General features: G+C 43.8%; 1 protein-coding gene across 1 annotated transcript in view; it reads left to right on the top strand.

Moving 5' to 3' along the window:
* The window catches only part of RALGAPA2 (Ral GTPase activating protein catalytic subunit alpha 2), a 264,917-nt gene that overhangs the window by 31,182 nt on the left and 212,237 nt on the right, over positions 1–21,498 (top strand). The window contains 1 exon segment of the mRNA XM_089896513.1: positions 15,986–16,043. Within this exon segment, the coding sequence (XP_089752639.1) occupies positions 15,986–16,043 (58 nt within the window).

Raw genomic sequence — 21,498 nt, 5'->3', positions numbered from 1 at the left:
GAGTGTCTCTTGTTGCTGGTTCATGGAGATGTGTGTCACGTCTAATTGAGGTTATGACTCCTTAATTTTACTCTTCTTTTAAAAAGATATTTCATCTGTCATTGCCATGTGTTTCAGATGGGCCTGCGGGATGATGGTGTGGGACCCCATCAAATAAGTCAACGTTGCTGACTTGACCAGAATGTAAATGTTTTACTCAGGCCATCCTGCTTAATCCTTTCCCTCGGAAATACGTTCAGTCTTTCCAGTTTTTATCAATGGAGGGTTGGGGGCTTGGTTGTGTCAGGTGACTTGCCCAAGACTGCACATCTGTCCAGTGGTAGATAGAGGTTTAACCTCTGGTCTCACTGTAGAACCCATTCCTTAACTCGGCGCCAGGCTGCTCACCACTTAGAAGTCTCGATATTCAAGCTGTATTCCATGGGCCACCTATACCAACACATGCCTATTCTTGTACAGGTCATTCGTTCATTAGACACATTTATTGGGTACCTACTGTGTGTCAGGCACACTTCTAGATGCTGGAGGTATGGCAATGGGCAGTGGGATGGATGGAACGCCCTGCTCTCATGGAGCACGTCTTAACATTTCATGGTAAATTGAAGAGTCCAGTGGTGAGAATGGATATGTCAGTGCTCCAGTAACCACCTTATGAGTCAGAAAATTCTGAAAGGCCCTTTTCAGAAGTGACACGTAGATGGTGGCCTTTGAGGTGGCTGCCTACTTAGGGGAAAAGGAGGGTTGGTGTAACAGTGTAAGGCACCTGGTGAATGGGTTTCAAGATCAAATAATTCACTTGACTTTGAGCAGCTTCTGCATTCAGCAGTGGAGAGGTGTTCGTGGTTCCTGGGATTTGTTTTAATCAGGTATGGTAAGACGCACAGACCTGAAAATGATCGGCATGAAGGAAGACGTTATTCCGGTGCATCCAGTGCCTTAGAAGCAGGAGGCATGGCGCGTCAGGTAGGGCCATAAAGAGAAGCTCCAAGGTGAAAAGAGCAGGCAGAGAGGGAATCCAGGGCTCTAGTGGAATCTCTGTCTGAGAAGTGGTTTCTGCAGAAAGGAATGGGCCAGGCGAGGTCGCCAGCAGGCTGAGCAGGTTAGGATTGGATAGTGTGAATAATTGCTGCGGGCTCTGGGCTCTGGGAGCGGCCCCCAGCTTTCAGTACCTGGTCGCCAGGCGATGCGGGCAGGGGATAATGTCCCAGAGTGTGAGATCCCATTAAAGGAGGTGGCTGAGGTGTGGATTTGGGCTTGGCTGCTTTGCATATCAAAGGTGTGCTGGCAGGTACTCCCAGGAATTCACTAACCTGGGAGGGCAGCTCCTGCCAGTGCAGCAGGACCCCAGGTGTCAGAGCATCGACAAAGTGAGAGAGTGGCATGGACATATACACACTACCAAACGTAAAATAGATAGCTACTGGGAAGCAGCCGCATAGCACAGGGAGATCAGCTCGGTGCTTTGTGTCCACCTAGAGGGGTGGGATAGGGAGAGTGGGAGGGAGGGAGACGCAAGAGGGAAGAGATATAGGGACATATGTATATGTATATGTATAACTGATTCAATTTGTTATAAAGCAGAAACTAACACACCATTGTAAAGCAATTATACTCCAATAAAGATGTTAAAAAAAAAAGAACACAGAAAACAAGAAGATACAGTTCTTAGATGTTGTTTCAGGCCGTCTGCCATGCTGTATGTCATCCCCCCTTTGGTAGAGAAATCGGGCAGTTTGGATAGAGTTTGATAGCAAGGCATTTCCCCAGCCTCCCAGTCCCCAATTAAAATGTACATCAGCAGAAGAGATTTCATATTAAAACTTGCACATATCCTGGCCTCAGAATGCTACTTATTCATCTGTTTTTCAAATATCACAGAGTTAGAAATCACAGATACACGGACATTTGATTTCTAGATCCCTTATTTTTGAATTTATCTAAATTACCCCACCAGATTAAATAAACCCTGTTTTTTTCCCTTCCTAGAGGCTGAACGGGTTCTTGTTATCCTGTGAAGTGTGGCGGGAGCTGGTCTCGCACTCGGAGTCCCTGGGGCTCCCTGTTTGGCTGTTGGGGTCACTCTATGAGAGCACTGTCACCCGCACTTGGCTTGTTGCCCCCTGGCCTCTTTGCGCACAGTTTCACTCCTACCTCTTGGTGTATGCAGCTCTCTTTTCAGGGTCTGCCCTTTGCTCTCCTGCTCTTCTGGCCCAGTCTTTCAGGCTGTGTTCAGAGCCCTTGTTTCTCCTGGCAGCTCCAGCTAGAGGTGCCCGTTCTCTTCTGTCTACTTGGATAATGCACTCCCACTTGGTACCGTTGCATTACAGCCGGATGTTCCTGGTTTTCCCTCCAGGTGTCTTAGATTCCTACGGAGACTAGGAAGTTCCTGGGGCCCCTTGTAATCCTTTGTGTGCCCCACACCGATTGGCACTTGTTAATATTTATTGTTGGATTAAAGCCTCTTAAATTCTCGACTTACCTCCCATGGGGTTTATGTGGTATTTTTCTATTAAAACTATTTTCTTTCCTCGCCTATAACTCCCTGGACAAAGGGGATGAGAGAAAGGTAGCAGAAGGGCTGGCGAGGTTTGGATCTGGCTTTGGTACAGCGCACCGTGCGGCCCTGACTGAGGCAATGAACCTTCCTTTGCCTTGGGGTCCGCGTCCCTGTGGCAGGGGTGGGACCAGATGAGGTCTGGGGGCTCTTCAGCTCTGCCAGCAGCCTAGGGTCCCACAAAGGTAGCTTTGATGGAAGTCTGCAAACAAAGACGTCTTCAAAATAAGAAGTTCACGGGGGAGTCTTTTTCAGCATGAAATTTAGTTTCATGCTTTTATTTAGTTTTAATATCAAATCACTTTGATCAGCCTTTGAGTATCTAAACACCTCAGTTGCTTTCTTCTCTCGAGCAGCTCTGTTCACTAGAACTTTCTGGGACGATGGGAATATTCTACATGCAGCTAGGTGACCACTCGCTACATGGGCTACTTCGTGCTGGGAATGTGGCTGGTGTGACTGGGCAACATAAATTTTAATTGTAAGTAGTTTGATTTGATTTAATTTTTTTTTTTTTTTTTTTGCGGTACGCTGGCCTCTCACTGTCGTGGCCTCTCCCGTTGCGGAGCACAGGCTCCGGATGCGCAGGCTTAGTGGCCATGGCTCACGGGCACAGCCGCTCCGTGGCATGTGGGATCTTCCCGGACCGGGGCACGAACCTGTGTCCCCTGCATCGGCAGGCGGACCCTCAACCACTGCGCCACCAGGGAAGCCCTGATTTAAATTTTAAACTTAAATAGCCACACGCGTGCTAGTGGCTGCCGATTAGACAGAGAGGCCATGGCGTCTTCCCGCGGAGCCTGGTGACCTTGTCTGGAAGACTTGTTTCCTCTTTGTCAGACACCTGGTTAAGTCCTCAGCATGTGGCCTGTCCCTCTCCTCGTGGGGAGGGGACTTCACTGCAGGTTTAGGGTTTTACCGGAACGTGCCTTTGGCCGAGGGGCACGCACACCTGCCTCCTTGGGTGGGGAAGCAGGGCCCCAGAGTGGCGTTCTGCAGACACAGGGTTGAAAAGCCACACCAGATTTCGTCCTGCTCTTTTCATGCTTACTTTAAGATGAAAATAATAGTATAAACCAGGGCCAGTCAAATGGGTTTGTACTTCATCTTGCCCTTTCCCTCCAGCCACCCATCGAGATAAAGAAAACACTGTTGGTGTCCTCCCAGGGCAGTACCCGCTGGCCCTCCTCACCCTTCCTGCGGTGGGAGGTTCTGGTTGGAGAGGACTGGACATCAGAGCCAGCGGTGAGCTGCCCAGAGAGCGCAGGTGACGTGGGGCTTCTTCAGGGGCCAGCAGAGGAGGAGGGGTGATGCTGGGGTCCTTAGGTTTTATTTTTCCGTTACCAGCAAAGATGACAGTTTGTCTGACAAGCCTCCTACCTAGCGTCTGTGGGAGTGGTGCTGGCTTGGAGGGGACTCGGGGGTGGCAGCCTTGCTGGGCGCGCTGATGTTGGGGAATCGTTACTGACCGGCTGGGAGTCCAGGGCTCTAGTGGAATCTCTGTCTGACGTTAATGGAATTCAACCCAGGCTCTCCGGTTCTTCAGTGTTCCAAGGGAGCTTATACAGAAGTGGGTTTAGCCTCAGATTCTTTTCCTCAAAATAGGGGAAAGGACTTTTAATAGCTTCCCACATGATGATAATTCATCTGGACTGGTGAGGTGCCTGGGATTGTGCGAGAGGAGGTGACATGACGTGCTGGTCTTCACTCTGTGCAATTGCTTTCGCTGTGCCAGCCAGCGATTTGCGGATTAACTGTGTTCACCACACACGCATTTATTTATCTTTTCACTCTTAATTACCTCATTCTGCTCACATATTAACAGTGAAGAAGAATTGCCTGAAGAGAAGCTAGAATTATGGATATAATAGGATTATAAGCAATGCTGAGATGTTTGTCCTCCCAACTTCTCTCCTCCTCCCCCGCCATCCTTCTTCTTTTGGTGGAACTGTTTATCTTTTCCAACTCTTTGAAAATGAAAACAAATTAGAAGCTCCTGTGGAGGTTCAGGGGAAACGCTTGGACTGAATCATGGCCAGGCCTGTGCATTCAGGGCAGATGACCTGCAGGATATTAAGTCACAGCCCTCTTTTCTTCTGAGCAAATAACACAGAGCAAGGCAGCAGAATTGTATTTTTACAATTAACTAGTTTCCACAGCCCTGCTCGCCCCTGCTTTATTTGTCATTAGTCATTCCAGACTGTCCAGCGTGCAGAAAACCTCCAGGGCTGCTGCCCTCCCCACGCCGAGGGGAAGGACTTCGCGGGCCTCTCACACTGTTAGTGCTTTTTATTTCTTTTTCCCGTAAGGACCACTTTACTGCTGGTGAGTGGAGGGGGGACAAGAACAAATAAAATGCACACGAAAAACAGATTCCTCTTAAATTCTTGGAATTTAAGTACTTATTGAGAATTTCAAAGATTTGGATGCTTCAATGGACTTTTTTGCTTGTTTGTTTAAAGGAATGATTCCAACTTTGAATGCGGCTCCTGGGTCATTGCCGTAATTCTAAATGACTGATTGCAGCTGAGAGAAGTCAGGGTCAGCTCACAGTTCCCGGAGAACTGGGGCGACAGATACTCCTCTCCATCCCCAAAGCCGCCCTGAGTTCCAGTTGGCAAGCATGACCAGGATACTTGGTCATCTTTCTGACATCGGGGTTTACTTTCATGTGTGACGTATATTTAAAGTGATCATATAGAGACATAGAATTGCTCTGGCTTTCTTCATAGCGTTAGTCATGCTTGCTGTTTTTATCAACATTTGGCCCTTGGTTGGGGGCAACTCCAGGTGGTGACGTTTCTGTCACGGCAGAGATGTGACCTGCTCCCCGACACCCCCTGAGACTTCCTCAGCCGGGGTTGCAGTGGAGGTTGGGTGGCTCGTCGTGCCCTTTCTCCCTGGTCTCAGGTGTTGTTTGTGGTGGTGAGTTAGCTCAGTAATCGCCCCTCAGTGCCGGGTCCTGTACGGGATGCTGGGGACATAACTGAACACAGGGCCCGGGTCTTCTGTTTCTGTAGCACGTGGTTATCCTGGTGTCTGCTTTTGATCATGAAATGTTTATGATCTCTGCAGACTGGAAGATGGAAGCAAAGCATAAACATCGAGTCCTTTCTAGAATTCTGTGAATGCACTGTTTGCAGTTACAATTTGATTATCTTATTACAGCATGTTAATAATTTGAGATGAGTGTCTGAGTTGAAAGGAGTCATTTTCAATGGACATTTTAACTCTGAATTTAATACCAAGGCTACAGTTTTCCTTATGCCTTGTAACTTCCAGGTGAGAAACTTGGGATTGACCCAACAGGATATACTGAATTACTCAGTTTACCTTGGAGGAAGGGAAACTGGAGATGTCTGGAGCTGTTTGCGGCTGTGTGAAATTACATTCCCCCTTTTCTCTGCTGCAGCCCGGGTGCCCTGGCCCCGCTCTCCTGGGTAGCTGACACCTTCAGGAGTGGGTCGCCCAAAGGCAGCACCAGCAGATGCTTCCAGGAGCCCTGCAAGGGCAAAGGGTAGAAACTGCACCAGGACTACACGTATGGAAACCTCACAGTGAAACTCGAGCACGTTGTATTTACTGTTAGAACAGCAGGAGATAACGTGAAGAGCTTTTTCTCTCCCTTTAAATTGATTGGAATTCATATGGGAACACAGTTTGGACGAGTTGGTTTCTTTGTCTGTCAGTTTAGGAGATAGTTGTACACAGACTTGCTGTGTTGTCAGTTTTCTGTGGCTTGTTTTGCTTGGATATGGCGTGGTGGCTGTCACAGAGTGGCACCCGGTGTGTGATGTGCTCCCGACACAGGATAGGCTGTAGACCTGCTGAGCACCAGCTGCTCCCGCAGACCCTGGCATTCGCCAGGTGAACTTGGCAGAGAGGCCAGTCATGAGCCAACTGCAGGTCTGCGACACTTTGTAACTGTGGGGAAGCGGGCGTTTAAATCCTCGAAGGTTCTGGGAGGGTGGGGACCACGTGCTGGCATCTCACTGGGGGGTTGTTATTTCTCTACTTTCCACTTACCTGGAAACGCTCTGGAAGTGATTTTCTTTTTCCCATTTTGTGAAAAATGGCACAGAAAAGACAGACAACTGGTTGTGTTGGTATCAAAATTGAAAAGATCTGAAAAATACAGTTTTTAGCCAGAAAATAGAAGCTGGAATTGAAGAAGAGCTCAGCAGATTTGATTGTGACTGAGGTTTCCTGTGTCAGATCCTTGTGTGAAAAGAAGACTCCTCTTGGGTGTGTTCCAGTGAGTGTGTTATTCAGGGCAAGACCACATATTATGGGTAGAATTACGTGCTACTCTGTCATTTTCTGTATTTTATTGTTCATCTTTCTGTGTTTGAAAGCCAGTTCTGATTGACTTGGTCTTTGATAGAGGAATTTAACTTATTTATATTTATTATTTTTATGTGATAATTAACATTAAACTTTTTTTTTTCTACTTTTGTTTTTTGGGGGAGAGGTTACTGACTTTCAATGCTTTGCAATTTGGGAGATATACTTTCACTTTTCTATCATTCCAGTAATTGTCTTTAAATTAACAAAATGCTATTTGAACCTTTTTCTGTCTGTTATCCATATCAAGAATAAAGCAGTGTTTGGTGGTACTTTTACTCTAACACCACATATCTTTTGTACTTCTTACTTTTCACCTATTTTAAGCACTTTATATCCAGATTATTTTAATGTTTTTTAGAATTTATTTCTCTTATGTTAATGATTTTGAGGATTTACTCTATTTTTGATACCCATATTAATTCCAATTATATAAATATAGCTCATTGTTTATAGTGTTTATGCACCTGCATCCTTGTTTTTGGATTGTTTATTTTAACTAATCTCTTTATTTGCTGGAACATGACTCACTTAGTATGTTGAGGAAGTGAGGTGTGTGGCTGATAAACTCCCAGCTCTAGAATATCTTGTTTTTTTAAACTTCAAACACATACAGCTGGCTCTACGCTTTTCGAATCATCTTTTTTTCTCAATACTTTGAATCTTGTTTGCTTTTCAAAAGAGCTGTAGTTTACTCTAGTTCTCTGTATCACATGCTGGATTCACATGTAGGCATCTGGTTTGCTGTGGGACTTCTGTCCTCCATGTGTGTCTGTGTTCTGGTGCCCCTTCTTCTCGGCCTGGCCTGCAGTGAGCAGCTGACCATGCTGTCTTCTGAAGCTTAATGTTGCAGAGAGAAAGACGGAGGTCAGCCCGAGTTTTGTTCCTTTGTGGATAATCCATTTGTCCTTTTTAGATTTGTGTAGAATTTTTAATTATATTTTCAGTTTGCAGCTTGGAACGTGCTACGTCTAGACATTTATCTCCGTTCAGCTTATTTAGTTCTAGGGAGGCCTTGGGATGCGCATCGTCTCAGCTCAAGGTTATGGTGGGAAACCGCGGCAGACTCTAGATCCGTGTTTTCCAGGTTTTCATATGCACGTGATATTTTCTGATTTCAAATGTCACTTACTTGTGCATCTGCTGCTTTTATTTACCTAGATCTTTAAAAAGATTCAGTGTCCTCTTGGGTTTCTTAAGAATGTGAATCAGAATTTCTAAAAAAGTATCCTCCTCTTGCAGCAAATCTATTTCAGGAGGAACCCGTTCCTCTTGAGGATGGTCTCCTCCTTTGCTGCATATTCTAGGTATGTTCTGCTTTCACGGGAGGGGGCCCCCACCCACCACGCCTCTTTGCAGTTTCCTTTATGCTTTAAGTGGTAATTCCTCTGAGTGTTTTGCTTGTAGATGGGATCTTTAACCCTTTCTGGGTTTTCATTATTTAGTGAGGTTTTCTAACATTTTTATATTGGTCGATTTCTAGAATACAGGAGGGTGAAATTAGATGCCCCCCTCTCTTTTTTTTACATTCCGTATTTCCTTTAGATGTCTTTGCCTTGTGTTTTAAGTCTTTTGAAATATTTTTTTTTCTCATTAGCCGAGAAAAGTCTTGCCTTTTGAATGATGATCTAATCAAGTATTAAGATTTACTGTAAGGTTGTAAGCACAGTTGTATTCTCATTTATCTTTATCAAATGCCTGCTCTCCAGGTTCTGTGTTTCTATGATGTCAGAGTATGAGCACCTTCCTTAAACGTGGGCATTTTCTTGTGTCTGCTTGTACACATGCACAAAATTAGAATCCCCTTTGTCTTTCTTTTTTTTTTTTTCATTTTTCATTCATTCATCTATTTGTGCATGCAGTGCTCATTAAGAAACATTATTGCCAGCCACTGTTCTGGGTGTTAGGGGTACCAGGTGGCTCATAGGGGGTCTCTTCTCTCAAGGAATCCAGGAGCTGCTGGTGGAGCGGGCCCAGTGCCTGTCTCACTGGGGAGGGATGTGTTGGAGGGGAGGTTGCAGTGGGCCCTTCTCAAGAGGTGAAGTTTGAGTTCAGTCCTAAAGACTGAAAGGGATGTAGGAAGATGGAGCTGTGTTTTCCCAGCTCAGTAACAGCATGGCGAGTGATTAGCTAGAAGGGGACATGGGATAAGAAAAAAAGCATTACTTTTTTACCTAAAAATATAGTCACCTTATTTTTAAGATTATGCAGTTCGTTATTTTAGCTCTGTTTCTCTACATTTTGAAGTCCCAAATGTTGACACTCAAAATTCAATGAAAAGGTTTTGTCCGCATTAGATAGCTGGGTCATTTTTAGTGAGAGAGGAGTGGCCAGGCCCAGGACAGCTGAAGGACACATTGCTGTGTCCAGAGGTCACCCCGGGAGTGTCCAGGCCGGCGGACTCCTGCTCAGAGGGGTCCTTCTGAGACCACCTCACGCGTGGCCCAGGCATTCACAGGATGTTTCCTGTAAACCCATCTGCCCTGTCGCATCATAAGTTTTCCAAACATTTACTCAAAGGGCCAAGCGACTAAGACTTCCATTCTTCCAAACTGAACTTTCTGTTTTCTCCCTGGTCAGCGTTTTCTGTACCTCGCACCCTTGTGCCACGTGGCTGGTTTCAGGGAGAGTTGCTCCCACGTTCTGTACTTGTGGGCATAACAGGTTTAGTTGGTCATCGTTTACGGTCGTTACCTTGTGTCAGTGAGTATGTCATATTTTCCTTCTTCTTCACTGACCTACCCTTCTAAGTGGAATCGAAATCAAATGTGAATCTACTGGGATATGTTGCAATCATCTGGGAATAATTTGAAAAAAAAAAAGTTGCCCACACAAATTAAATGAAGATCAACAGTTTTAAAGTACACGATAGCATCTTGTATAAACTACAGCTTCCATTTCACATTATTCCTGGTCATGCAGTAGGTTCTGGAGAAAAAAGGACTATGGATAATCAGTTAAAAGAATGACAGATTCCCCGATGTGCTGAGCAGTAGTAATACCTAATTTCGATTTCGAGTGTGCTATAATGGATTACCGTATAGATGCAGCTGAGCACTGAGCATTAACTACGGCCATGTGCTTTTCAGAAAAGTAATATTTATTCACACTGTGTGGCTTTCCTGCACTTTTAAAATTTTACTCTCCACCGAAACTACAGACAAGATGTCAGTAGCTTATGTGGCATTTGCAGTAGTGTAGCTTGGAATGTGGGCTGCAGTAGCAATACCTTATTGTATTTGCCTCCGTAGAGGTAGGCTTCATCTGGGGCTTTCTGAGGGACAGGCTTAGCATTTAGACACAGATGGTTGTTTGGGGCTTCATTTTTATTGACCTCATAGACTTTAATGCATAAAAAAATGGCCCTTGCCATGTTTGAGTGCAGAAAGCATCTGTGTGGGTAGTTTCAGCCTTCTAGTTGTTGTATAATATTACATCCATTTGGGAATATTCTTAGTAGCTCAGATATTGGGCATGGTGTTTCCTATCCAAACCTTACTGAGTTGATTTTTGAGTATCTTTAAAGTCCATCCATTTTGTAAATCTGAAAACTTTTATCCAGAAGTGGTGATGATAATATAGACCCGTCCTCAGAACAAGTTGAGTCTACTTGTGGCCAACTGAGAGCATCCAAGCATCCAGATGCACGCCACCTTGCTGTATCCTTTGTCCTTCTTTATATTAAAAAGACATTTGTCTTTGGTGCATACTAAGAAAAGAAACCTAAATCAAGAAGACCAATGTGTATTTTGGAAAGCTGAAGAGCGTGATTCAGTGCCAACTTGGTTTCCTGACTACAGTGAAGATCTGAAGAGCCATTGGGCATGCTAGGCATTCGTCTTGTCCAAGATGAGCTCTCTCCTAACTCTTTAGAGTACTTTTCTCAGCCTCAGCTGTACAAAATTTTTAGATTAAGTAGCAAGATGGGCCCAGAAGATGATCCCAGAATGTAGGCGGGGTGCCAAATCCCCCTGGAGGAAAGCATGACAGAGGAGGACACCGAGTGCTGCTGTCCCGCTCACTCTGGGAGAGTGGGCTGGATGCAAGGAGGCAGGAGATGTGCAGGGATGACGCAGCTGTCCAGCTCCCATCTCCTTGAGGCTGCAGCCAGCAGAGACCCCGTCCCCGAAGTAGGGTGCACTTCTTTAGGACTTCAGCCTCTTGATATGAGAATGTCCTGATTAGTCATTGGAAGATGACCGTGGCAGACAGAGACGAGTGCAGCTCGAATCCCCTCCAGCCTGGCTGCAAGGAGTGGGGTCACCCCAGCCCCCGGCTGTCAGTGCTGTCTTCAGCTTTCCAGCCACGGCCATGCTCTTCCCATCACGACCCCAGCCAGTGACTGAGCGAGGCAGCAGTACAGTGGCCTGGCCATCGTCAGGCACGTGGGGCTCCTCTAACATACTGTGAGCTCTGTGTGGGGGTCTGTTTCTCTTTCACAGATGCTATTCCCCATAAACCACTAGGGCTTCTAACTGCACACAGGGTCTGTTTCCCAGAGAACTCAACCTGCAACCATTATTATTCATTTGGTAGCAGACATATTGAAATAGCCTCTGTAGTAAATTTTTTGGTAAAGAGAAAGGATGAGTTAAAGAATCCTAAAACTTAACAGCATTATTTACAGTTGCCAAGGTATGGAAGCAACCTAAATGTCCACCGACAGATGATGGATAAAGAAGATGTGGAATATATAAACAATGGAATACTACTCAGCCATAAAAAAGCATGAAATATTGCCATTTGCAGCAGCATGGATGAACTTGGAGGGCATTATGCTGAGCGAAATAAGTCAGACAGAGAAAGACAAATACTGTATGATATCACTTATATGTGGGATCTAAAAAATACAACCAACTAGTGAATAAAACCAAAAAGAAGCAGACTCACAGATATAGAGAACAAACTAGTGGTTACCAGTGGGGAGAGGGAAGGGGGGAGGGGCAATATGGGAGTTGGGGGGAAAAAGGGTTATTATGAGATTGTATGAAATCATGTGTGTGAAACTTTTGAAAATGGTAAAGTACTATAGAATTTAAAGACTCATTTAATAAAAATTAAAAATAAATAAATAAATAAATAAATGAATATTGACTGAAAAAAAAGAATCATAAAACTTAGGCACAAATGGAAGCTGTCTTTCTCTCTTGAGTCCGGAGAGCCCCCAGCCCACCCCCAGATGTGCTTGTTCTGGGCTCCAGAGCTGCTTGTTTGGCTGGACAGCAGCCCAACTGCTGATACCCTCATCTGTATCCTTGGTTCCAGAGTAGGTGGTTTTCTTGTACTCACCTCCTTGCTTGTGATATTCTCCCGCAATCCATAGACCTGTCTCTGGGTTTTCTCTGCTGTCGTGTCTTCTGCAGCTCATGGGGACATTCAGGTTTACATTCTGATGGTAGGACAATGCTTGCATTGGTTCCTGTTAAAATGTTCTGTAGAAATCTGACTTTCTTCTTCTTCTTCTTCTTGTGATTCCCTTTTAATGTAATGGAACTTAACAAGACATAACCGAGTTTTTACATTTAGTTCCTTTTGTGTGTTATCCATCTAAAATGCATGCTGGTATAATTGCAAAGTGAAGACCTTTTTTGATTTTTTTCCCCCCAGAGAGCCACTTGCCTTCATAGAGTTTATAGACTGATAGATCCATCCTGCCTGGCACTTGGTGTTTGGCCGACAAAGGTTGTGGGTTCTCTGGGCAAGGGAAACCATCGAGCTCACTTGATTTAACGCTGAAGTCACTTTGTTATGTGGCAGCGATTTCCCCACATTTCCAGCATCTTTAGCTTTTTCTAACTAGTTGTCATATCAATTAGTCATACGTATTTCTAATCTTTAACACAATAAGCCTACAAACACCTGTCACATCTAGAGTTTCTCCTTTGACTTGTGCACGCTTGCTTCTAACTTCTGTTCCCCCGTCCGGCCCCCCGCGTCCTTACCTCCTTAGCAGAACTTCAGGAAACTGTTAGTGCTTGGGTTTTATCTCATTTCATTTCAGGCTCTCTCCCTGAAGGGTCTCACATACACACACCTTTAACTGCTGCCTGTTTTCTGTTACCATCCAGATCCCATTTCTATATTCTAGACCCATATACCCGATTGCCTATCAGAACATCTTCAGTAAGGTGGTCCACTGACACCTCAAATTCCAGGATGTCCAGAGCCAAACCTGACATGCTTCAATTATGGAATTCCTTCTGGATTTGACATCTTGGATTAAATTATTGCCATCTACCGAGCCCTCTGGCAGGTGGGGGGGGGTCATTCTTGAGTCCTCCATTTACCCCAGCTACTCGACCTGTCCACCTTGACAGTTTCCCCTTCTGAATGTCACTGTGCCAGCTTCTCCTCTTACCCTGCTGCCCCTGGTCCAGGCCATTTCACTCCGTCTGAAATACTACCACTGCTTCTTCCTGCACGCCCCTGCCTTTCTTCTCAGCCGTCTTACGGAACCTGCTCCAGGGAGAGCATCAACCCCGGCCTCGCCTGCCTCTCCAGGCCCGTCTCCTCCCTTCTCAGCCGCCTGCCTGCTACGCTTACTGCCTGCTGCTGTCTGCCTCTGAACCTTCACACACGCTCCTCCTCTGTTCCTGCCCTCCACTTGGCAATTTAATTAATCTGTAAGTCTTAGCCCAAGTGTCCTCTTTTCCAGGAAGCAATCCATGAAGTCCCCACTGATGGGAGGCGCTTTCCCCTCACCCGTGTAACACATCATACAAATTTCTGTCAGGCTTCTTTTTTTCCCTGAATGATATTTTCCTTACCGTCTCTCTTGCCCATGAATCATGAAACCCTTGGAAGTAAAGACAAAGTATTTTATTCATGGTTATTTTATTTCTGCATTTCAAATACCAAGGCTTATAGATATTTTTCACTAAGTGGGATCTGGCGTGTGTGTGTGTGTGTGTGTAGATCTGCCGTGTGTGTGTGTGGTTGTGTGTGTGTGTGTGTAGGTATGTTTGAGTGTATGTCAGTATTATCACATAGTAAAACAAATTTAAGGTACCCTTTAGAATTATGGGGTTAAAAGATAACAAACCAACATGTTCTAGGGGAAGTCTGAAGTGGAAAAATGGAGGAGAGAATTTAGTGATTTTCAGCATGTGATCAGCTATGCACAGCATTTAATATATAATCAGAAAGAATCTTTGATGGTCTGTGTAGCATTTTCATCTTTGTAGATGTGTAGTGTGTAGAATTTATGACAAATTATGTAACTAAATACATTTATATTTTATGTTTATCAGATTTTGAAAAACTTAGTTCTTTTAAATGACGCAGGTTTTATTTTTTGTTTGGGTTTTCTTTACTAGGTTCAGGGCTAAAAAACGCCCACACATTTTAATGTATTTTAATGTAAATGCCATCACTAATTCAGTGATGTTTAAGGAAATATAAGGTACATATTATTTCAATGTGAATATAAGACCATAACAAAGATCAGGATTACCTATAAAATTCACAATTTCACAAGTAAAAAACATTCAGAATTCTTTTACTGAATATTTATTGAGCACCGACTGTGTGCCAGGCATGCTTCGGGCCCTGGGGATATTTCAGGGTGTTCTGGCCTTCATGGGGCTTCCAGTCAGCCAGGGGTGAGGACTGTGCCAGGGACGATGGGACAGGTGATGGAGGAGGTGACGTTTACAGTGAGGCCCAGCTGCTGGGAAAGACGTCCAAGCCGGGACAAGTCGTGCCCTTGATAGTCACCCACATTGGATCAGGTTTACCTGTGGTGGCTTTCCCAGTAGACGTTCTTACACATTGCTTTATTGTCAGGTGGGAACAAATGAGGTAAACACACGTGTATATTGCTGACCCAGTTGGAAAGTTACGACAAGAAAACCAAACCAAACCCCAAGCTGGCTTGAATGGAAGAGGTGGTGTGTCGATAGCTGCCTGGAAATATACTTATTCCGGAGGTCTGAATATATCAATAAGTTTTTTACCTTAATCTTTTTTTTTCAATTTTTTAATCATAGGAATCTGATATATTTTTAAAAATATTTATTTATTTATTTGGCTGTGCCAGATCTTAGTTGCAGCACTTGGGATTTTTGTTGCAGCATGCGAGATCTTTAGTTGCGGCATTCAGGGTCTAGTTCCCTGACCAGGGATCGAACCAGGGCCCCCTGCATTGGGAGCGCGCGGAGTCTTAGCCACTGGACCACCAGGGAAGTCCCTACCTTAATCTTTCAAAATGTTAGACTGTTAGGCTAGATAAACCTTGAATGAGGATTTTCATAGTAAAATAGAAATATATTATCAATACCAAGGAATGAATTTTAACCAGCGTTTGGATTTTCTACATTTTTTTAAAAGGCAGTTACAGATAGAATACAAGGACTTTTATTGCCCAAGAGTAACTTGCCAATACTTGTTGTAGAGTGAAAATAAAGTCATTCTCGTTTGTTTGGGTCTTTCGGGAAAAGCTGCTTTCATTCTCCAAATACTCTTGTATATTGTAAATTTGTTCTTTATTGTATCTACCAGAGGCAGTGGTGGGGGGATACTACAATCCTAAAACTAATTTTTAGCTATTAATTTCAAGAAATTCTTGCCACCAATTTCATTTCCTTATTCCACTGAGTAAGGTCTTATCCTTTTTGTTGTTCATCTTTCTTCCCAATTCCGTTTCTTGTCCAGAGACCAGCGAGGATTTTAATGAAAATGGGAAGTGGAAGGTGAAAAAGAAGACACCTAGAGAATCTGGCATTTGAGAGCTTATTCTTGTAATATTTAAGCAATGGCTGTGATTTAATTAAGATAAAATGATCACTTCAGGTTTTTTTTTTCTCTTTTCTTTCTTATAGGGAGAATTCAAGTTGGGACAGTAATCTCTTTAAAACATTCAGGGAAGGAAGTTTGCTTGGGGCAAGTAAAAGAGACTGTCCCACTGGGGTCCAAAATAAAGTGCAATATTTATGTTATTACGAAGTTTTTTTTTCTTTTCTGAAATATATCTATATAGATATATATAGATATACAGCATGTACTATGGGCTAACATGAAAATGTGTAATTTCATTTGTTGTTTATTTTCTCTTTATATCTTCTGAATTTTCGTTTGTTTGTTTTATAGAAAATACTGCAGTTTCTACCTGAACGAATTTTCTTTCGATGGCATTACCAGAGTATAGGTAAGAACAATTACAAAAATTTTAAGTAATATAGATTTCTTCCAATAGTATTTTCAGTATTGTTTTGTATAATCAGCACCATCAAGATAGGTTACAGCAGGGAATATTAATAAGTGTGCCAATTAAAGCTGAGACAGTCCCACCTGGCCTTCAGAGGGAAGTGCATCGTCTGTCTCCTGCACTAAAAGTGGTTCACAGACCAGCAGCCTCAACCTCACCTGAGAGCTTGTTAGAAAATGCAGAATCTCAGGCCCCAGCCAGACCTCTTGAATTACAGCCTGCTTTTCCAACAAGAGTCCCAGGGGATTCCTGTGCACGTAAAGCTGATCTGGAGTATTTTACTTAAATAATTTTACATTTTTTTCTTGCAAGAGTATCTTGTTCTTCAGGCCTTTATCACGGACTCAGAATTATTTTGTTTGACCGTTTTAGAATGTGGCAGCAAGAGGGAACTTGAAATAAAGCAAGTTACCGTGGCTGCCCTTCTGTCCAGTTCTCGACATCTCACAGTTTACTCTCAATTTACTATTCACAGTACAACAAGAGTAATTTGTGGCATTGATTGTGAATTCTACCTTATCTTTAAATAGAGTGTCCGGTTCAGTCCTCCTGCCTTAGAGGACTCTGACATTTCCTGTAACTCTTCTGCCTTACCAGGTGGTCATATTTGAGGAGAGCATGACCTTATAGTGGAATCTTAACTATTAGATCATTCATTCATTCAAATATTTATTGAGGGAGAGACTTTTATTGAGGGAGAGACTTTTCAAATATTTATTGAGGGAGAGAGGCAAAAACAGAGCATCTCACCATACTGTATTATGTAAGCTGGTTGCCTAACGGGGATTAGGTGAGAAAAAACGAGTACAGTATGATCATTGCTCTACAAGAAGTGTAATGGGAGCAAAGAAGAAAAGTTGAATAATCCTATTCAGAGGGATTGAGGAAGCCTTTGAAAGAGGTCATTTCAATCTGAGCCTTGAAAGATGAGTGTGGGAAGGGCTTTCCAGGTGAGAGATCAATAGGAAAATGATAGGGAACCTGAAAGAACGTGGCACAGTCAGGGGATGTTCCAAAGTTCAGGGTCCTAAACTCAATTTAGGATTATTTATGTGAAAACTGTAACCGATCTTTATATAAACTGAATTATTTAAAGTTATATGTTATAAATGTTATAAATGTGAAGAAGGTAAAGTATATATACTAAGCACACTATTGAACTGAATGAATGAATCGTTATCTTAAGATCGTGCCTTGGTCTTTCAAGCTTTCAAACACACAAAGAAAGTTTTTCTTTAAACTTTAGAGTTGTTGATAGCCTTTCTGTTTAACTGATGCTTTGACCTTCTGTATTTAAATTAAGGTAAAAATTTAAAAAAAATTAAACATTAAGTATAAGAGTGACATCACAGGGATGTGATGCTCTGCAGTACAGCAGGAATGGATGACAGTGAAAAATACCTGCATGCAGTGTTTATCTGTGCTCCCTATAATCCTTCAATGTTGTTTATGTCGTCTGTGTGAAAACCACCCTCATTTTCTTCAGATAATACTTTACAATGTCTGAAGACTAGTAGGCTCCCCTCAGCATGAATGAACTTACTAGAACTACGTGTGGAAATTAACTTGCCACTTGTGTTGTGAAACTTTAGGTACCCATTAGGCAGTGTGTAGTATCACTTCAACTCTGCCCAGGACCTCGTGGGCTGGTTACAATTGCTGGTACAAGTAGCGTTGGTACCCAGTTTAAGAGTATCTTTCTGAGAACAGTGACTTCTGGCTCGGGGGACTGCAGAGCGCCAGGTCTCCTGAGCCCCTGGGAGAGCAGGTGTTATCTTTGTCCGTTGTGTAGAATAAGCCAGCTCTGTAACTCAGTCAGAATGCATCATGTCCAAGGACGTTCAAGAATGAGCATTTGTGTATCAAGTCATCCTTATTATTGACACTTGTATACTTAATGCTTGAATCAAACAGGCTTTTTTCAGATAAGTAAATTTTTGCGCGATTTATCGAACTGGGTAGAAGTTGGTGTTGCGATGGGCCCACATCCCTTTTCTGATGCTCTCCAGGCTAGACGTGGGTTGAATCAGAGTTTCTCAGATTTCAGAATGGCACTGTGGTGCGTGGGTGTATAACGACCATCGAGTCAACATTAGTGTCTGTAAGTAACCCCCAGGGGCCTGGGCAGCACCCTGTAACCCAGAGTGTCAGGTTTTCTGTAGCCTGAGGTGTAAGTACTCATTATTGTGAGATAACTACACCCCAAATAGCCTCAGGCTAGCCCGGTGTTGCCACCGCATGAGTTCAGGTCACGTCAGGTCTTGTCCACTAAAGAATGACACAGAAAGAGAAAAACAAACATCGAATATAATGCATATATTTGGAATTTAAAAAAATGGTATAAATGATCTTATTTGCAAAGCAGAAGTAGAGACAGACATAGAGAACAAACGTATGGATACCAAGGGGGTAAGGGGGGGTGGTGGGATGAATTGGGAGATGGGGATTGACATCTATACACTATTGATACTATGTATAAAATAGATATCTAATGAGAACCTACTGTACCGCACAGCACAGGGAACTCTACTCAGTGCCCTGTGGTGACCTAAATGGGAAGGAAATCCAAAAAAGAGGGGATATATGTATACGTGTAGCTGATCCACTTTGCTGTACGGTGGAAACTAACACAACATTGTAAAGCAACTATACTCCAATAAAAAAAATGAAAATGTAAAAACAAAAAAGAGTTACACAGAAAAGTTTCTGTTTTCATAGCTTTTTGGATTTTGAAATCGCCAGTAAGCGACTGTGGATTTGTAATTCTACACATTTTTTTTTTTTTAATACCTCAGCTGTACCTCTTGCATTCTTCCCAGTTTGTTTGGACCTGTTAAAACTGTTGCTATTTGTCACTCAAGATCTTGACCAAGTTCGTTATAGAAAGTAAGAAACTGTAGGGAAATACGAGATATCAAAGGGAGAGAATGTGCCTTGGATCTCTCCTTAGCACTGGCGTCTTGACATGTGCAAAACCTCTGGGGTCAGGACAGGAAGCTTTTCCCAGCGCCTGACAGTTTAGGGACCTAAGCTCCCTTATTGCAGGTTTTCGCATTCTATTTAGATATCTGGTATTCCTTACCTAATAGGAAGAACACTGCTGTGTAAACGTCTTAATTAAATGTTAATTGGGCCTGGTAGGGGCCAAGGTACTCTGAAATATTGGGTTAGCACCTTGGAGTTTGGTTTTCACAGCACTGACACAGCATGCTTCCTGCCCCACAGTACAAATGACAATGTTACTAGCACAGAAGCCGAAAATATGAGCAACTCCTGCATCTGCAAGTCTTAGAAGCTCTCAGACCCACCCGATAGCCACATTTTACCCTGAGAAGGAGGGAGATAATTCGAAACATCAATTGCCACAGTTTTTGAAGTCGGCTTCTTATCTTGTCATCATGTTTTGTCTGTAGCAAAGAGAGACATTCTATTTCTCTTAAAAGTGTTCTTAGAGGGAAAAAATAGTCTGTAAGGTTGTTTTGTTTGTTTGTTTGTTTTTGCGGTACGCGGGCCTCTCACTCTTGTGGCCTCTCCCCTTGCGGAGCACAGGCTCTGGATGCACAGGCTCAGCGGCCATGGCTCACAGGCCTAGCCGCTTCGCGGCATGTGGGATCTTCCTGGACCGGGGCACGAACCCGTGTCCCCAGCATCGGCAGGCGGACTCTCAACCACTGCGCCACCAGGGAAGCCTATCTGTAAGGTTTTTAAGGCTGGCTCCTTGCTGTAAATCTGTGAACAAGGAACATATTTGAACTCTAAGGCTTGCAGTGTGAAATGAACACTGGCTCATTATTCTGAGCATCTGGAGATACTGATTCAAGTGATGTTTGGAGAGTAAGGAGATTAGGGAAGTGGCTGACACAGCACTTATGAACTCTGTGATATATGCTGGCCTGTTACTCAACTATTTGCAAATTTCCATTACTAATTACAAATGGAAAAAAATTTGTTTATTAGATTTTTCTTGAAGTCCATTTTAGGCCAGTAGTAAATCATGGTGGGTAAACGTGGCTGCTTGAAGCCTTATCTGAGAGTAATACTGAGAACTGACAGGGAGTGAGATGATGACAAAGAATGGCACAGCAGCAAACCAGGGATATTTGGTACAAGGGCAGGCTGTGGCACCCCTTCATGTGCCCATGTGTCTTAGTACAGGACTCAAGTTATACATGTGTTCACTTTAAGAAGGTTTACTACTCCTGAGCTTCTATAAAGATTTTCTGTCCCATTCAGTGTATAGTGCTGCATCTGTACTCAGTAAATGTTTGCCGAGTGGATGAAAGTATATGTTTCATATTAGAGATGTTTTATATTAAAAATGTTTAAAAAATAAATAACCTTTGGGCTTAAAGGAGCAGGCTCAATTAATAAAAGTTCACACATGTACAAAACTTCATACATGGTTTTTATATATGAGTCACTGAATCTAGTTTGTTCAACTAGGTTTTTCTTATACATAGTATAAAAACCAGGTGCATAACTAAACTGCAAATATGTTTATGGCTTTTAAAGAGTATCCTTGCGTTGGGTATACCCCGGGCTACCCAGTGGGCTCACATTGCCTGGGATGTGAACACACTCTCTGAGGCTCATTTCTCATAGTTTCTGCTGCTCACTCTTTGGGAGTCTGAGTCTGACAGCCCTCCCAGGGCCCCGCCCCGTCAGCCCACTCTTCCCGAGGGAGCGGGGGCTCCCCAGGCACTTCACACCAGGACTCCCTCAGGGTGCATCACAGCCAGGCTGGGCTAAGTCCGGGGCCCTGTGTGCCTCGTGCCCACTGAGGGCTGGCTGGGCCTGATGCCCTGGCAGCTCACTTGGTGTCCTCCCAGCATCCTCCTTCGGGTGCTTCCCCCATCACTGCTCTGCGTTTCTTCCCCTCTTTCGCCTTTGTGCTCTGCCCTCCGGAAGCCCTCTTCTTGGGTTAAGCGACAGCCCTACAGCCTCGGCCTCTTGCTTTCACCTCCTTGGCTGCAGAAACCTGGGTTTTCTCTGATGCTTCTCTGTCTCCCTCAGGGGTATGGGGGTGAGACCACGGTCTTTTTTCCTTCAAGGCCCATTCCAGACCTCATCCACCACCCCTTCTACGGAAACCTCTCTCCCTTGACGATGCTGCCTTCTTCTCTTGTTGTTGCCATGTCCTCTGATCTTCTGCTCACTTACTTTTCTTTTTTAACGGCTTTACTCTCTCTCAGTCCTTTTCCTTCATGGCAGCCATAGCTACCCATCAGCCCCTTGACCCCCTCGCCTTCTGTGGCTTCCTGACTTCTCTTCCAAGCCTTGTCATGATGCAGATCTCTGTCTGACCACAATCTCCATCCCTGATCTTTCACTCAGTCATTTCCAGGCTACCTGCTCTGTTTTTTTTTTTTTTAAATACAGCTTTTTAAAAGTATAA

Source organism: Delphinapterus leucas, chromosome 15 (genome assembly GCF_059928025.1).
Source record: "Delphinapterus leucas isolate spDelLeu-1000000601 "Yukka" chromosome 15, BTC_Dleu_Yukka2, whole genome shotgun sequence".
NCBI lineage: Eukaryota > Metazoa > Chordata > Mammalia > Artiodactyla > Monodontidae > Delphinapterus > Delphinapterus leucas.
Note: the sequence above shows the minus strand (reverse complement) of the source record. Positions and strands in the feature narration are given on the sequence as shown.